Source organism: Diceros bicornis, chromosome 27 (assembly GCF_020826845.1).
Source record: "Diceros bicornis minor isolate mBicDic1 chromosome 27, mDicBic1.mat.cur, whole genome shotgun sequence".
In the NCBI taxonomy this organism is placed as follows: domain Eukaryota; kingdom Metazoa; phylum Chordata; class Mammalia; order Perissodactyla; family Rhinocerotidae; genus Diceros; species Diceros bicornis.
The window spans coordinates 43905248-43922283 of record NC_080766.1 but is presented as its reverse complement, the minus strand read 5'-3'; the positions used below and the strand labels follow the sequence as shown (position 1 = coordinate 43922283).

Below are 17036 nucleotides of genomic sequence, written 5' to 3'. Positions count from 1 at the left end.
CTCCGCTGGGGCAAAGACAGGAGGTTTGGCGTCCATTCCAAGCCCTTGATCCAGTGACTCCCGCGAGCGGCTACGCAGAGACCACAAAGCACCAGGGAGCCTGGCGGGGAACTGGGTCCGACTGACCACACCCAGGGCCACCCTCTGGTCAGCACCACCAACACCACTAACCTTGGGTGGCGACCGCCCCTCAGAGAGACTGCAGGACCCAGCCCTGCTGGCCAAGCCCAACCCACCCTGGCTGGTGCCCAGAAGTTGGCACAGAGGGAGTGCCAGCTGAGTGTGAGATAGCGGGGGTGCTGAGGGCTCTAGGGGGCAGGAGAGTGGGTGACCCTCCAAGAGAGCCACCTCCAGCTCTCCTGTGGGGATGGTGGGGCAGCACCTCGGAGCTGTGCCAGGGGGCCTGGGCTGGGCACAGGCCCGCCAGCCTGGGCCTAGATGCCCACACTGCTCACGGGCATGGACAACAGGCCCCTCGGGAAGTCCAGCACAGAGGTGACTGCTGCTCAGAGACGCCTCTGGGGCCTCGTCACTGACCTTCCAAGAGTCTGAGTGTGTGTGTGGCGGAGGGCTGGGGTGAAGAGGAGGAGGGGCGGCAGAGGAACCATACAACGATTCTCATCGGGTTCCCTGCCCCCCAGCTGGTGGGCGCTGGGGGTCAGTGTGGTTTGATGCAACAAGAGACTTTCAACAACCAGGTGACCGGATGACAACTCGGTCTCTGGGCTCTGCCCTGGGAGCTACACTGCCACAGTCACAAGTTGGGGGAATGTGCAGTCATCCTGTCTTTAAATAAATGCACTCTCCTTCCTTCAGGATTTTCTCTGTATCTTAACTGCTCCAACGTCATGCTCCGTGGCTGAGGCTTCGTGGACGGCCGCTGGACGTCTGTCCGCCATCCACTGCTGCCCAGCAGCCTGGTCACATCCCAGATGGGCATTCACCAGTTCACATGACCTTGGGTAGGTCATCTAACCTCTCTGTGCCTCAGTTTCCCCATCTGTAAGGGCTGGCCGCTAACATCACCTCCGGAATCGGCTCCTGGCCTGGTGGCCACTCTCCATATACCCCCTGGCTGTTTCTCCCTCCGCTGCCTCAGTGGCCCTTCCTTTGAAAGCTCCCTCCTCTCCAAGAGCAGTTGGGTTCGCAGGGGAGATCAGCTTAGCGGGCTTGTCGCTCTGGGACGCTGTCTCAGCACCTCCCTGCGCACAGAGCGCCAGACAGGCGCATGGCTGCCTCGGATAGCCAACATGGCCAGCAGCACCTGGTGGCCGGGCCTGGCAGCCAACCTGCGCCCACTCCCGGCAGTGGGGTTGCCATGGTTACAGATGCAGACCCCGAGGCACGCAGCTCCCAGCGTTCGAATCCCTGCTCCTGGCCAGGTGCGGCTGCTGCAGGGACAGAACTTCAACCCTGGGCTCCGCTCTACCTCACCCGCTGGCCGTTCAATCTGGTGCTAAGCTGAGGACTCGCTTCTTTGTTTTGACAACACTCCAGGGCCCGCGTTTCCCGCAGTGAGAATTTCCAGGCCTGGGCGTCAGAAGGCCCGGATTCCAGCCCAGCTCTGCCCCAAACAAGCCAGCTCCTGAGTTCGTCATTTCTCCCCTCTGGATCTTGGAAGCTCGGGTTTCTCGTCTGAAAATAGAAATATTTCCGACCCAACCACGCCAGGCCGCTGTGAAAATTAGCTGAGCACTCTCGTGAGCAAGCCTGGCCCGTGGTGCTGCTAGCCACGGGACTTCGTGGCTGCTGCCCCTTCCCTGGTGGGCGGCGTGCCCTGGGCCCACCCGGAGGCCTGAGAGCTGGCTTCCCTGCCCAGTTCCCACAGGCTGTACAGCTTGGCCGCCGCTGAGCCTGGAGTCTCGTCCCTGTCCTCAGCCCGCGCCTTCCACATGCAGCTCACCCTCCGGCCCACCCTCACCGCCTCTGGGCCCGGGCTCCCATCCAGAGGCCCTTCCTCAAAGCTGTCCAAAGCACTTGCCCCCTGAAGAGCCTTCCCTTCTGACGGTCGCTTCCTCCTGATCCCAACCCCACACCCAGCCTGGCGCACGGGGAACCCCCGCACATCTGCCCTGGAGTCCCGGGGTCAGGGGATCGGCAAGGCTCTCCCTCTCTCTCCAGCTTGGGGTGGGTGAGGCTGAGAGGGGCCCTGAGGCCTCCCCTGGCAGGGGGAGAAGTGATGAGTGAGCTTGTGTACACATGTGGGAACACCTGTCAGCGGGGGGTGTGTGCGAGTGTGCAGTGCATGGCCCCGTGTGAGCGTGTATGTGTACGTGAGCATGTGAATGTGTGCAACTACGTACGTGCATGGGTTTGCCTGGTGTGTATGCGTAGTGAAAGTATGTGTGTGCGTGTTTGTGAGCCCGTGAGTACACATGTATGAGTATGTGTGTGCGTGCACGTGTGTACAGGACTGTGCGTGTGAACTTGCTTGCACAGTGTATGTGTGTAGTGGACCGCGTGTGCGAGCCCTGGGAAGGCAAGCGGGAGTCGCTGCAGGTGAAGAGGCCTCCCCTCCCCCACCCTGGGAGCTGAGGGGCAGGCCGGGCTCCGAGAGCAGGGGGGAGCACCCAGGCCATCCTGGAGGACACACGTGACCTGGCCAGGCAGCAGGGAGCAGCAGACGGGCAGGGAGCAGCAGGCACCTGGGACCCCAGAGCAGGCTGAGGCCTGGGGTGGGGCAGGGCTGTGGGGGACACCAGGCAGCCAGCGGAAGGCGAAGCAGGATGGTCTCGGCCCTTGGGAAGCAGAGCTTGGGCTGGGCCTGGGGCCTCTGTGACCATGTGGAGACCCTGTCCTGACATGGGCACAGCACTTCACTACTGACGGTGGCGGTCTCAGGTGACTCTCACCCCAGACTGAAAGGTCGCCCCCAGCAGCAGGGCCGGAGAGCAGGGTCCCAGTTTTAGTGGTTGTCCGTAGCCTCGGTGAAAAGACTCCCCAGGGTCAGCCTCAAGCTGCCATCATGTCAACTGGCTCACAAAAGTCCTAACACTGTAGCAATCAGCCATCTCGAGCCAGTATGAGCCGGATCCAGCACCACCGCCCCCTGCCCGGACCCGGCTCCTCCACGCTGTGGGCTCGCAGGTCAGGAGCGCGGCACGGCCAGGGCTGCAGTGACGGAAGGGCGGTCTGGGCCGCGTGGAGCCGCAGAGATGCAAACAGCAGAATCCACTCCAGCTCATTTAAGCACAAAGAGGTTTATTGAGGGATCACAGTCAGTGGGGAGGACGGCAGAATCAGACTTGAGACCGAACTTCCAGGAAAGACAACTCCAGAAACCGCCCCAGGCTCCTGCCCTGGCCGGGAGCTGCCACAAGTCCAGAACATTCCACCTCCACCACAGCCTGCACCAGCAGCCCTGCCTCCTCCCCAGGTAAACTCAGTCCAGGATCAAAGTCTCGGGCAAACGCATCTGTCGAGAACCCGTTGCAAGGCAGCCCGGGGAGCTTGGGGCAGGAAGGCGAGCCAGCAGGGGCCGGGCCGTGCACAGCGCCCACCTCAGGGGGTGCCCAGGGCCCTGTGCCACCTCTGCTGCTCAGAATTCCTCGGGTTCCTGCCCTGGCTTTGCTGACGCCCCAGGGGAGGAGCTGTCCAAGACGGCCTAGCCCACTCGGGACCCCCATCTGATGGCGAGTCCGCCTGCACATCTTAGAGCTCAATGTGAATGTAACCGGGCATCTGGGGGCCCCAAAGCCCAAAAGGGAAGGGAGGCTGAGGTAGCAGGAGGCTGTGAGCACCGGCACCCCCTCCTAGGGGCAGGGGCAGGGGTGAGGCTCTGTCCCGTGAGAAGCATCCACAGTGAGGCCAAGGACCAAAGGAGCAGGAAGTCTCCGTGTGGCCGGGCAGGGAGATCCGGCTCTGAGGGGGCCCCATGAGCCCCTCACTGCCCCTCCTCTCCCCTCTGGCCCTGAGGTCTCCTTAGAAGCAAGACCCCTCCCACCGGCTCCCAGGTGAAGGAAGAGATACCTAGCCGCCACCCCGAGCTGGGGTGGCTCCCGGGGCCAGTCTGCTTGTTCCTCCCCTCTGCCCCTAGAGGAACCTCAAAGTCGCCCCGCCCTAACCCCCAGACCCTGGGAAGTACGACCTCTCTGGTAAAAGGGGCTCTGCAGATGGGGTCAGGAGGGCATGCACAGTGAGCCCTCTGAGGGCCCCTGACCTGGACTGCAATGAGAGCCAGTGGTCACCCACATCCCACAAAGGTGCGACCCCACTGCCCCCCTACCGGGACGGGCCAACTGAGGCAACCCCTCTGTCAAGTCCCCACAACTGTCAACACTGGTCCCTCGATGGGGCTGGCTTGACCCCAGCCTCTGCAGGTTTAAGATGAGGTCAAAGGCCCATCGGTGGGGCAGGGGGCCGAGTCAGCCTGAGGACCCACAGGGGTGTGGAGGGGTCTGCACTCGCATATGGCAGCAAGGAACAGGGTGGGCCCAGGCAGGGCGTCATCTTAAGGGGTCCCTTAAGGGGAGGGGAGAGGAAGTTGGAGGAGGGGAAGAGGACGCGGGAAGAGGGGAGAGGGAGGGAGGGCTGCACCCTGGAAGAACCGAGGGCTCCGGGGAACCAGGGGTAGGAGCGCCCATGAGCAGGAAGGAGCTTTGGGGTCCTGGAGTTGGGGTCCTAGTGATCTTCCTTGGAGGGAGGTGCCCTCCCCCAGGATACTCCCCAAGGGATGAGTAGCCCAGGAGGGCCCAGCAGCCCCCGACTCTGGGCTCAGGATGAGAGGGAGCAGCCCCTCTGTGTGCTCTGGGGTCCTCGCCCACCTCCTCTTCCCAGCAGGGGCAGGGCAGGAGCCTGGCGGGCCAGCACTAAGGGGAAGGCAGGCAGTAGGCTGGGGGGCCAGCAAAGGAGTGGGGAGGGAGGGAGCCCCATCCACTCCCTGTGCACCCCCTGAAGAGCCATGCTGTGGTGGCATCCAGGCTCGAGGCTGATTCTGGCGTAAGAGCAAAGGAAGAGTTCCCTGGCAGTAAGGAAGGGCCAGCCCCCCAAAGCGCTGAGGCCGTCTAGCCCCCATGGGACATGAGTGGCAGTAGCAGGACCCTGCCACTCCCACCTGGCCTTGGTCCACTCTCTTTCCCTGACCCAGGGTGACATCCGTTGGGACAAACCCACCGGGTGGCAAGCTTCTTGTGTGGCGGGACCCTCTCCCCGCTGTGTGCGCCCTGGGGTGGGTGGAGAAGCGGGACCCAAATCACCAAGGCGCCTGCGTCCCGCTGGTCAGCCAGCAGCAGCGCTTACCTGCTCCGCGTGGCATCTGTCACGAGAGGGGACCCACACTAAGACTGGCTGCCTGGATTTAGTTCTCATGGAAAGGGGGCGGGGCCGCCAGTTTCCTGTGGACTGGCGTAATTCGGAGGGAGCGTGTGCCATGGGAGGCAGCAAGGTGGGCCTCGACAGCCGCGTCTGAGCCCCGCCTCCCACTCTGCACTTCTGGTCTGGGCGGCGGGCAGAGAAGTGCCCCTCTGTCCACGGTGGGCAGGCTGCGCACACCGGCCCCTGCCCCCTGCGAACGCAGGCACGGGGCGTCTGGGTGTGGGAGGGTACAGAAATATGCTGGCTGTTTTTTTTAACGCACCATAACTGAAAAAGCACAGCCCCCTTCGAACGAGCCTCTCGGGTCTCTGCTGCAACTGCTGAGTCTCCTAGTCAACTCGAGCAAATGATCCCGTGTCCGCTCCCCACTTCAAGTCACATGAAGCTTTCCAAGTACCAACACCCCCTTTCTAATCCTTTCTAAGCATCTTCTTGGGGGGGCTTCTATCTTTCACACCTTAAGTTCACAAGCAGTTTATCCCTATCTGCTTCCCTCCAAAAATACTTGAAGTAGTTTAAAATATAAACACTCATACAAAAAGATTTTTTTAGTAAAAAGTAAAATTGGAAAGACGGATCAGAGCTATATAGGTGGAGGTAACGTCTACCCTGAACTGGAAGTAATAGGGATAAGAAAACTGAGCGCTAACTTAGCTCTGAGATTCCTGGCAGCAAAGGTGAAGAGAGAGAAAGAGAGACAGAGCGACAGAGTTCCCGTTGCTGGAGAGGAAGCACCCCGCTGACTGGCCTTGAAACACGGAGCCTCCGTCCTCCTGTCCTTGGAGCACTCTTTAGGCAGCAGTGGGTGAAAGAACAAGGCACGTAGTGACCCAAGGTGACAGCCTTCCCACCAATGTGGCCCAGATGGCACGGCAGGAAGCGGGGCGGGGGCCGTGTTCGTCTGCCTGCTGACACTGCCCCGGGATGATCCACTCTGGACCTTTCTCAGGGTCCTCTCCAGGGTTTCTTGGTTTTTGGTTTGCGGGTTTTTTCCCTCCGACTGGACTGAAATTTTGGTACAAGCGTTACTCTTCGCAAACATTCTGAGAACAAACGGAGTTGTGCAAGGTTAGTATGAGCTGCGCCTCTCACGTGCCGCTCTCCAAACACCTGGTCTCTCTGACTTTGCTCTGGAGAGAGTTCTGTGGTCAAACGTGCTCAGGAAATACGAGGAAAACAAGGCATCTCTGTTCCAGAGTGTGGGATCACCCGTGCCTTCAACAGAGGACTCGCACCCCAGACCTCGGCAGGGGGCGCATGCGCTCCTGGGCACGAGCCCTTTCTTCTCTGAATGCCGTTCACGTGCTCTGGGCGCCACACAAGACAGGCTCACAGAGTGGAAGGGACACAGAACTTCAGAACAGACAGCCTGGTTTAAGTCCCAACTGGATCATTTCTTGCCTGTGTCATTGTGGGCAAGTCAGTCCACGTCCCTCAGCTCTGGTTTCCTCATTACCTGACCTGAAGGATATGGCAGTGACTAAACGCGATACGGGAAAATGCTCTGTCAGAGGGAAGCACTGCACAGAAGCAGCTGGGATGACCACCTCACCAGGGGGATCTCAGAAGCACGAGTCACTCGCCACCTGCTACCAGAGTGATGAGAGACAGGGGGGCTGTGGTCTGCTTGCGCCAACGGGCACTAGGGCACGGGGCTGAGGGGGTCCTTGGACACGGGGGCGCTGGGCAGGGACTTGAGGTACTCCAGGTGCCTCCTGGCGTCCTCCTGGTTCTGGCGCACGTAGTACACGACATAGGTGATCACCATGGCGAACCAGCCGAACATGGTGACCAGCATGGCCACATCGGTGGTCTTGTGGTGGATGCTGCAGAAACTGACGCCGGAGTCGAGAGCCTGGATCAGCGGCTTCCCCACGTACTCCTCCTGCACCGAGGTGTGGCAGGCGATCTCGTCCACGGAGTCGGGGTCCAGCTTCAGCTCCCACAGGGCCTCCTGCAGGGCACACTCGCAGTGCAGGGGGTTGTGGGACAGGCGGATCTTGGCGCTGAGCTTGCCCAGGGCGTCCTTCGGGATCCTCCGGATGCGATTGTGAGACAGGTCCAGCAGCCGCAGGCCCCCGGCCAGGCCCGAGAAGGCAGCAGGGCCGATGGTCTCAATGGCGTTCTGAGACAAGTCCAGCTCTCTCAGCTGGCTCAGGTGCTGGAAGGCTCCGTTGGGGATGCGGGCAATTTTGTTGGCATCCAGCTTCAGGAGCACGGCGTCGGCGGGGATGTCCTTGGGGATCTCCTGCAGGCCCCTCGCACTGCAGTGGACGGCCACGGCCCCAGCGTGGTCAGGGCACTGGCAGCTCTGTGGGCAGGAGGCGCCCAAACGCAGGCAGAAGAGGAGGAGGAGGCAAGACCCTCCCGTGGGGACCGGCAGGGACGAGGGGCTCTGCTTGCCCATGGGGCCCATCCTGACTGTGCGTGGGGACAGACAGCACGTTCCTCTCGCTCAGGGCTACGGATCTCTGCTCTTCCCCACTCCCTGGGCGCCGCTGTGCAACTGACCATCCAACAAAGACATAAACTCTCGTTCCTTACGTGCCAGGAAGACTGTTCTCTTTCAGCTCTGAAAGAGACAAGCAGCACTGTCCACTGTGGTCCAGCTGGGAACCCAGGCACACTTTGACTTTGGGGAGATGTCACGGGCAAACTGAAGCATCTGACCAGTGGGGGTCTCTGTAACTTATTTCCAGAGTCTCCCAATGCCACCCAGAAGAGCAAGGACAGGTCGTGCTGACCGCTGGCTGGGGGCAGGCTCGGAGCTAAGTGGTCCAGAACCCAGCCACCCAGCCCTGGACACACCCACTGCACACCCAGGGGACCGGGGCCTGGACAGTACGGGGGTGACGGCCGGAATGGGGTCCACCTCTCCGAGCTCCTCAGGGCTGGAAACCAGGAAGACGGGGCTGCAGGGTCAGACCCAATGGGCAAAGACTGGGAGCGGAGCAGGCGGCTGTCTCCGAGGAGGCTCGGCTGCGGTCAGGAGCTGAGCACTTTGCTAATTTTGACAGCCCTTAAAAATTATAGTAATAAATAAAGCTCTTCTCCGGCGGCCCTAATAGGAACCACCACCCAGCAGCGGCACCGGGTCGGCGCCTTTTATCTCCATTATGTTTGAAAAAGAAGGAAAACGGGAAAAGAGAAAAGCCAAGCCCTGGGCGCGCGGCCCGCGCTGGGGCGTGGAGTGGCGGGGCCGCGCGTGGCCTGGCGGGCGGGGCTGAGACCCCGGGACCCAGGGACCCCCGAGACCCCCGAGACCCCGGGATTCGCGGGCGGGGGATGGACGGGGTCGGGGGTGTCCATGCTCCCGGGCGGACGGTGGCTTTACCTGCAGGCCGAGTCCGGAGGCTGCTCTGCAAGAGGCACTGGCACACGCGGAGCCCGACCTGGAGCCACACCCGGGCGCGGCTGCGCCCCCGGAGCCTGCGCCCAGGTCCCCGGCTCGGCACGCGGCTCGGCCTCCGCTCCGCGGGGCGGGGCCTAGGAGAGCGGCGGGGCGGGGCGGGGAAGGGGCGGGGCCTGGACGGGGGCGGGGCTGGGACGAGGGGCGGGCCTGACGAGGGCGGGGCGGGGCCTGTCGGGGGCAGGGCGGGGCCTGGGGAAGAGGCAGGGCCAGGATGACGCGAGGCGTGAAGGTGAGGGGCGGGGCCTGGGGCTAGGGGGAGGGGTGGGGCGGGGCCTGGATCAGGGAAGAGGCCAGGATTACGCGGGGCAGGAGACTGAGGGGCGGGGCCTGGGCAGGGTCAAGGGCAGGGCGGGGCCAGGACGACGCCTGGGCGTGCGGGGGAGGGGAGGGGGCCTGGGCGGGGGTGTAGAGGCAAGGCGGGGGCGGGGCCTGAGGTTGGGGCGGGGCCTGTGAAAGTCGCCGGGCGGGGCTGGGGGGCGGGACTTTTAGACGGAGGGTGGGGTGTGGTTCTCGGAGGCTATGGGTGAGGAGGGTCGGGTGTAGTTCTCAGGGGCTGTGGGCGTGGTCTGCGGGCGGGACGAGGCTGTGAGGCCCCAGACCCCTGCCCCTGCCCCTGCCCCTGCCCGATGCCGACCCCTCCAGGCGCTGGGGAGATCCCTTGTTGGTGCGGGTGTCAGTGCGAAGCCCGTACTGTGAGTCCCTCACAAGCCCACTGCCAGCAGCCCCCAAAGCTGGTTAATGGGGTTGGCCTCTGCCCACCTTAGTCAGCTCCCTCCCTTACTCCACCCCGTACCCTCCTGTGTCTTAGGGTCCATGCGTGGGCATCCCAAGGAGGGAAGGGAATGTGGCGGTGAGGGCATTTAAGTTGACCTGAGCCATCCCTAGGGCTTCTTAACAGTTTTATTGTGGTGTCATTGATGTATGATAAACCACATATTTAAATCTGATGCATTTTGATATTTGCATACACCCGTGAAATCATCATTACAATCAACGTAATAAATACCCCAAAGTTTCCCCCTTTGTCATCCCTCCTCTCTGTCCCCCATCACCAGGAAGGCACTGGTCCACGTGTCAGAGTGTTGTAGGGTTAGGGTCAGGATGTATTATCATTTTTATATGTTGTTGGATTATTTAATAGAGATAGAGCTTCTGAGGTTATTTTTTTCCTTGACTGAATGTTGGTAGTTTGTGTCTCTCAAGGAATTGTCCACTTACCTATGTTGCTGAATTTATCAGCATAAAGTTGTTCATAATATCCTGCTATTATTCTTTAAATATAGAGTATGAAGTGACGTCATCTCTCTCATTCCTGATATTGGTAATTTGTGTCTCTCTCTTTTCTTTTACTGATCAGTCAGGATAGAAGTTTATCAATTTTACTGATATTCTCAAAGAACCAGTTTTTGGTTTCATTGATTTCTCTATTTTTTCCCTTTTTGTTTTTTATTGACTTCCACTTTGATCTGTATTTTTTTCTTTTGCTTACATTGGATTTAATTTTCTGTTCTTTTTCTGGTTTCCTAAGACAGAAGCTGAGCTCACTGATTTGAGACCTTTCTTCTCTAGTATAGGCATTTAGTGCTATACATTTCCCTCTAAAGTCCTGCTTTAGCTGCACCCCAGAAATTCTGATATGTTATATTTTCATATTCATTAAGTTTAAAATACTTTTCAGGGGGCCCTGTGGCTTAGCGGTTAAGTGCGCGCGCTCCGCTACTGGCGGCCTGGGATCAGATCCCAGGCGTGCACCGACACACAGCTTCACCAGCCATGCTGAGGCCACGTCCCACATACAGCAACTAGAAGGATGTGCAACTATGACATACAACTATCTACTGGGGCTTTGGGGGAGAAAAAAGGAACAGGATTGGCAATAGATGTTAGCTCAGAGCCAGTCTTCCTCAGCAAAAAGAGGATGATTAGCGTGGATGTTAGCTCAGGGCTGATCTTCCTCACACACAAAAAAAAATACTTTTCAATTTGCCTTTTGTTTTCTTTTTTGACCCATGGGTTTAGAAGTGTGTTATTTAGTTTCCAGATATTTGGGGATTTTCCAGAGATTTTTCTGTTTTTGATTATTAATTTAAGCCCATTGTTGTCAGAGAACACACTCTGTACATTTTGGATCCTTTTAAGTTTATTGAGACTCATTTTATGGCCTGGAATATGGCCCATGTTAGTAATTGTTATGTGTGCACTTAAATGTGTGTTCTACTGTTGCTCAGTGGAATGTTCTATAAATGTTGGTGAGGTCAAGTCTGCTGATGGTGCGATTCGAGTTCTATCTAGTTGCTAATTTTCTGTCTGTTGCTCTGTTAATTATCAAGAGAGGGTGTTGCAGTTTCCGACTATAATTGTAGATGTGTCTGTTTCTCCCTGCAGTTCTATCAGTTTTTGCTTTGTGCATTTTGAAACTCTATGTTCAGATATTATATCCTCTTGATTAATTGACTGCTTTATCATCATCAAATGGCCCTCTTTATCCCCACATTCTCTGCCCTGTCTGACATTAACATAGCCGCTCCAGCTTTCTCTTGAGTAGGTTAGTGTGAGAAGTCTTCCTCCATCCCTTTACTCCTAGCCTCCTGGGTCTTCATACTTAGTGTCCTTCAGGATTTCCATAGCACAAAAGTATCTTCCTTAATATATTTATTAACAAAGGGAAAAATAATAACTTTACAGTGGAGAAACCCAGCAGAAATCACCCTACCTATGTGACCAAGGTTAATATCATCAGTAATAAGACAGAGGGACATCATGTAGCCCTCAACACAACAGACTGGGAAAGACACAGCATCACTTCTCTGGTATTCTTGCCAAAAATGCACAGCCTCATCCCAACTGTGAGAATACCTCAGACACACCCAAAGTGAAAGACATTTTACAAAGTGACTGATGAGTACACTCCAAAAATGGAAAGATCACGAAAGACAAGAAAAGACTGAATCACTGTTACAGACTGGAAAAGACTGAGAAGAAATAACAACGAAATGCAACGTGGGACCCTGGAGTGGACAGGGAAGTTAGTGGGAAAACCGGTGCCCTTGAATACAGCCGGCAGTTTACGTTATAGTGTGTCACCCACGGCGCCGTCCTGGCTTCGACGGCTTGCCTTTAAAGGGGTGGTTGGTGTGTTGGCTCCAGTCTGTCTTCCTCGATTTCTTTCCCATGTCCCTGGCTCTGTTCCCTTGTCTTCTTTTCCTGCCTTCTTTTGGATTGAGTATTTTTTCAGTCCACTTTCTCTCCTTAGTTGACTCTGAGCTATAACTCTCTGCTGTGTTATTTCAGTGGCTGCTTCAGGGTGCGGTGGTGGCTGTCACTTCTCATCCCAGTCTTCCGTCAGGTCACATTAGACCTCTTCACGTGCAGCCTAAGAACCCCACAGCGGCGTGCCACACCCGCTCTGGGCCTGTGCTGTTGTCCTACAGTTTATGTCCGCACGTGTAGGAACTCACAATACATTATTTCTGCTTTAAACAGTCAACTATGTTTTAAGGAGATTAAAATAATACAAGCCGTGAAGCTGCTGGTATGTTATTGCATGGTCAGTTTAAGAGGTGCCAAAGGGGAGCCCAAAAATTGTGCAATATTTTTAATATTTAAATTAAACGAATTAACATGGTTACCACCAAAAACTGCCATGCAGATGCAAGTGAACCCGCAAACATTATACAGAGTAGGAGAGTCCATTCACTCAGAGCTCACACTGTATGGTTCTGTTTATGGAACATTCAAGAACAGGCAACCCCCGAGGATGGTGGAGGCAGTGATGGGGATGGGGCACGAGGGGGCTCCTGGAGGCTGGGTGTTCTATATCTTGATCTGGGTGCTGCTAGTTAACATAAGTAACAAATCCATCAATCTGCTTGCACTGCAGATTTGTGCAGGTGACTGTGTGTGTGCTCGGCCTCAAAAAAAGAGAACAGTAATGTGCCGGACCAGTCTGCTCTTCACAGGTGATTACATGTATTAATGACGTGCACCCTGGTGGGTGGATGGATGGATTGATCCATGCGGGGCGCTCATGGGAAGTTACGTGGCCAGTGTGTCTTCCCTGTCCTCACAGTTCCACGGCCCGCCTCACTAGATGATAGCGTCAGAGTTGCCACGGGAGGTTCTGGCCCCCCACCAGGCCCAGGCAGCAGGGCCCAGTGAGAGCCTGGCCCACTGTCCACTCTGGACTGTGAGCCTGTGCTCTCAGAAACACCAGGAACCTTCTAATGCCATCCTGGCCACCTGGTCTGACCACTGTAGCCGTTCTTCTGACTGTAATTGGGCTCTGCGCTGATTATCTCACCATTTATCCACCCAGCATCCCAGCTTCGTGGCCCCAGGGATAAAATGCAGGGCTGCAGCTGGTTAATTGCTTCCCCACCAGGAAGGATATTTTGCTGGGCGCTGTCTGAGTGCACGTCTCTGGGGATCAGTGTGGAGGAGCAGAGCCTGGGCCAGGACGAAATCAGGCAGATGAATAAAACCTCCTGGTGAGGCGAGAACACTGCCCTCCCCACACAGAGAGACGGCAGGCGGCCTGGGACTGCCCTCCTTCTGGGCCATGCGCTGGCCACCTGCTCTCCCACCCTGCCCTTCCACAGGGCCCAGCCGCCCCAGCCTCCATGCTTGCCCGGGGTCCTGCCCTCACCCAGCCGCAGGGACCCTCAGACGGGACCCCAGCCTACCGGGCAGCATCGAGGGCAACCGGCTCACAGGCAGGGGCTGGAGCAGGATGAAGGGAAAGGACCCAGGGCAGCTGAAGGGAGCCGACTCACTGAATGGGAACCCCGCAGTGTGCCAAAGGGCCTCCATGGGAGGATGGATGGCCTTGGCAAAATTATCCTCAGCAGCTTTGGCCAGACTGAGACTTCCTCCATGCTCCCGGAATTCCTGGTTCTCTCTACCTGATCTTGAAAAACCAACTGGAAAACCAAAAAGAAGGCCTGGCAGTGGTTCCCAGCAGGGCGCCTGAGCACCCCTGGAGCCCTTCCCCAAGGCCCCGTCAGAACCAAGCTGCCTCCACCCTCCTACGGGGAGCGGAGGGCCCGTCCATTGCCCAGGGAATTGGATGGCTGCCTTCACTGTATCTCGAGTTTCTCACGGGGATTTCCAGATCAGTCTCGTCCAGGGGCTCTCCCTGCACCTACACCCCACCCCGGACCTTGAAAGTCCAAGTTTGGTCGATTTTGTTAACCTTTCTCAAGATCCTGTTTTTTCATGCTGATTCTTTATTTTTCCCTCCTGCATTACATTCTGACTTTGTCCCTGCCTTAGTCCTTGGATTTATGTTGTAGCTGGGTTTTGAGCTTCTTGAGTCATCACCTTAGATAATTTACTTTCAGTCTTTTGATTTTTAAATAAAGGCGTTTAAAGGTATAACTGTTCCCCTTGAGACTCTCCAGCCGCCTGCCGAGGTTTCAACCTAGGACCCTCTCCCTGTGTGGCTTCTGGTTCACGCCCCACCAAAGGTGCGGGAGATGGGGGGTGGGGAAGGGCATGTGGCGGCCCCCGGTGGTTCTACCCAGACAATCCCAGCCCACAGTCCCCCCTTGGCCCAAATCCCATGCAGCTGGGGGTGGCCCTGGGACTGAGTGCTGACCAGAGTCGCAGGGACAGTGTCTGTCCCCCAGATAGAGGCACTGCTGCTGCCCATTGGTCCTCCTGCCCCAGAAACAGGAGGCTCCACAGTGAGGACAGAAGACCCTCGAGGGAGGGCAGAGGGCAGAGAGCACCATCACCCAGCAGCGCCCCGCCCTGGCCACCACCTCGTCTCCCTCTGAGCTGGTCAGGGGACTGGTCACTCAGCATCCCAGGTGCAAGCGCCTGGAAGCACTAGAGGTATTTCTGTCCTCTTCTGCTGTACGGCCACGTTCCCACGTTCCAGTGTTACCTTTCTCACACTGTGGCCAGGGCGTGTGGCCTCGATGATGGGCTGCCTTTGGAAAGCTGTGGCAATCCCCTCGATGGTGTGGTGCACACTCAGCCTTTGTGAATGTCCCGTGTGTGTCTGAGAAGCACATGTGTCCTTGGGGTTTTCCTGTTGCTGTTGTGGGGCGGGTACAGAATCACGTACACAGGTAGAAAGTTAGCACTTATGAGCAGTGTGTTCCTGCATGTGCTGTGTCTGTATTTATGTTACACAGAATTTATTGTACAAATATAAATATATAGCACATAATTCATACGTAAACTTATGTGTAAATTATACATAGTTTATATGTATAATATATATTTCTACATAAATACACACGCACACATGGGTATACACACACACACACCAGAGAAATACACACACAGGATGACCCCAACCTTGTTGACCGCATTATTCAAATTCCGCCCGATTTTCCTTTTGTTTCTTTGATTCCTTGATTTCTGAGAGAAGATCTCAAATGTTACTCTGAATTTGCCAATTTCTCCTTGAATTTCTATCAGTTTTGCTTTATGTATTTTAAAAAGCTATGGTGTTAGGTAGATAACAGTTCACGAAAGCGCTCTCTCTCGATGGATTTACACCTTTATCCAATTGAAGAGTCTTCTCTGTTCCCTAAAGGACACACTTGGGCCTGAGTTCTGTTGGTGTGCTGGAACTGTTTGCACACCTTCCTTTCTGAGAGCATCTGCCCGATAAGACTGCCCACGTTGTCAGCTATTAAATGTCTCTTTTGTTTTGGCTGATATAGGGAAATGTATAGAAAACAAGAGAAATCCGTTGTGTCCTTTTTTTGTCGCAATATGAGAATCCCAGTTTATGTGTGCCGTGATGATTACCACATTTTGACTATCTCCTCCTGTTTTATTTCACGTTAACCATCCTCAATAGATATCTTTTTCCTTGAGTTTCTTACTCTTCCATTTAACTCCCGTGCGGGTTTAAAGCCCTTCCTCTGTTTCTGTCCTTCTCACGGCCGCCCTAAGCTGCAATCCACGCAGTCTCCCCGCCTGCATTTGTGAGCCCACATTTCCCTCCCAGCGCTGTGTCTGGTCGGCATCTATTTCTCACTCCTGAGCCAGAAGAGACATCCACTGAGCTCGGCTGGCCCGCGTGTCTCCTCTGTCAGCTCCTGGGAGACCAGCTGGGATTTTAATTCTCAGCTATTAAATTTTCTTTTCACATTGTGCCTCAACAATTACAAGACTCAGCCATACATTTTAGTGGTTCCTTTGCTCACCACGGAGCTCGGTCTGTGTGTGTGTGTGAGTGTGTATGTGTGTGTGTGTCTGTGTATGTTACGAACTGAATGGTTGTGTCCCTCCCCAAAATCCTGATGTTGAAGCCCTAACTCCCAGTGGGGCTGTGTTGGGGGGTGGGCCCTCTAAAGAAGTAACTAAGGTTAAATGAGGTCGTGAGAGCGGAGCCCAGAAGGATTAGTGTCCTTATAAGAAGAGAAGAGAGAGCGGGCTCCCTCTCCGCGGGCACACGGAGGACAGGCCGTGTGAGGACACAGGGAGAGGGGGCCCCACAAGCAGGAAGAGAGCTCCCTCCAGGAACCGGCCCTGCGGCACCCTCGTCTCGGCAGTCCAGGCTCCACGACACGTGTCTGCTGCTGAAGCCGCCTGCCATGGCATTCTGTCATGGCAGCCAAGCCCGCTAAGTCAGTGGGTTTTGTTTTTCTATAATTCATCTTTGAGAAATTCTTTCATAAAGGACCCACGAGTAACACATTTTCTGTGTCCTTACGATTCTAAAATGTCTTTATTTGGCACTATTGCTTGAATGCCAGTTTGGCTGGCTGTGTGATTCCAGATAAAAACCCAGGCCCCCACAGCACCTGAGCACCTGCGGGGCTGGGGAGCAGGGCGAAGGCAAAAAGATGCCGCGTCCCAGCTTGGGGGCTTGCGGGCGACGCCGACGCCTGGCTCGAGGAGGGTGAAGAGAAGGGAGCTGGGGGGTTGAGGGGTCAGAGGGAAAACTGTGAGTTTGGACCTAAGGGGCCTGCAGGGTGTCCACAGGGAGACAGCCACGGGCCACAGGAAGCTTGGTCATGGGGTGGGAGAGGTTTCCGTGGCCCAGACACACCCCCCTGACCGCTGCACACGTCTGTAACTTTATTTTCTGGTTCGCTCCTGATGGTTTATGCTGATGGCTTGTGAGTCACTAACACTAAACCGGGTGGCCCCCCACCATCCACACCCACTGCATGCTCCCCACCCACCTCCAGGCTCACAGGGAGGGGAGGGAGTGAGTGCACGTGTGAGAGCCCCTGCCTGGGTCCCCCAGGCAGCAGACAGGCAGAGACCCTCTGCGCCTCCAGAGAAGGCCCGCCCTTGCCTGGCCCCCTGCCCCTGCTAAGGGGCTCAGCCCTGGCAGCCCAGG

The 17036-nt window shown here is 56.6% G+C and overlaps 1 protein-coding gene across 1 annotated transcript; it reads right to left on the bottom strand.

Annotated features, from left to right (window-relative positions):
- Window positions 1-3170: 3170 nt before the first annotated feature.
- LRRC3 (leucine rich repeat containing 3) lies at window positions 3171-8759 on the bottom strand. Its single transcript, XM_058523250.1, is given in 4 exon segments — window positions 3171-7729; window positions 7731-7805; window positions 7807-7885; window positions 8648-8759. Coding segments are annotated over 3 exon segments (870 nt in total). The 5' UTR covers window positions 7828-7885; window positions 8648-8759; the 3' UTR covers window positions 3171-6955.
- Window positions 8760-17036: the final 8277 nt, after the last annotated feature.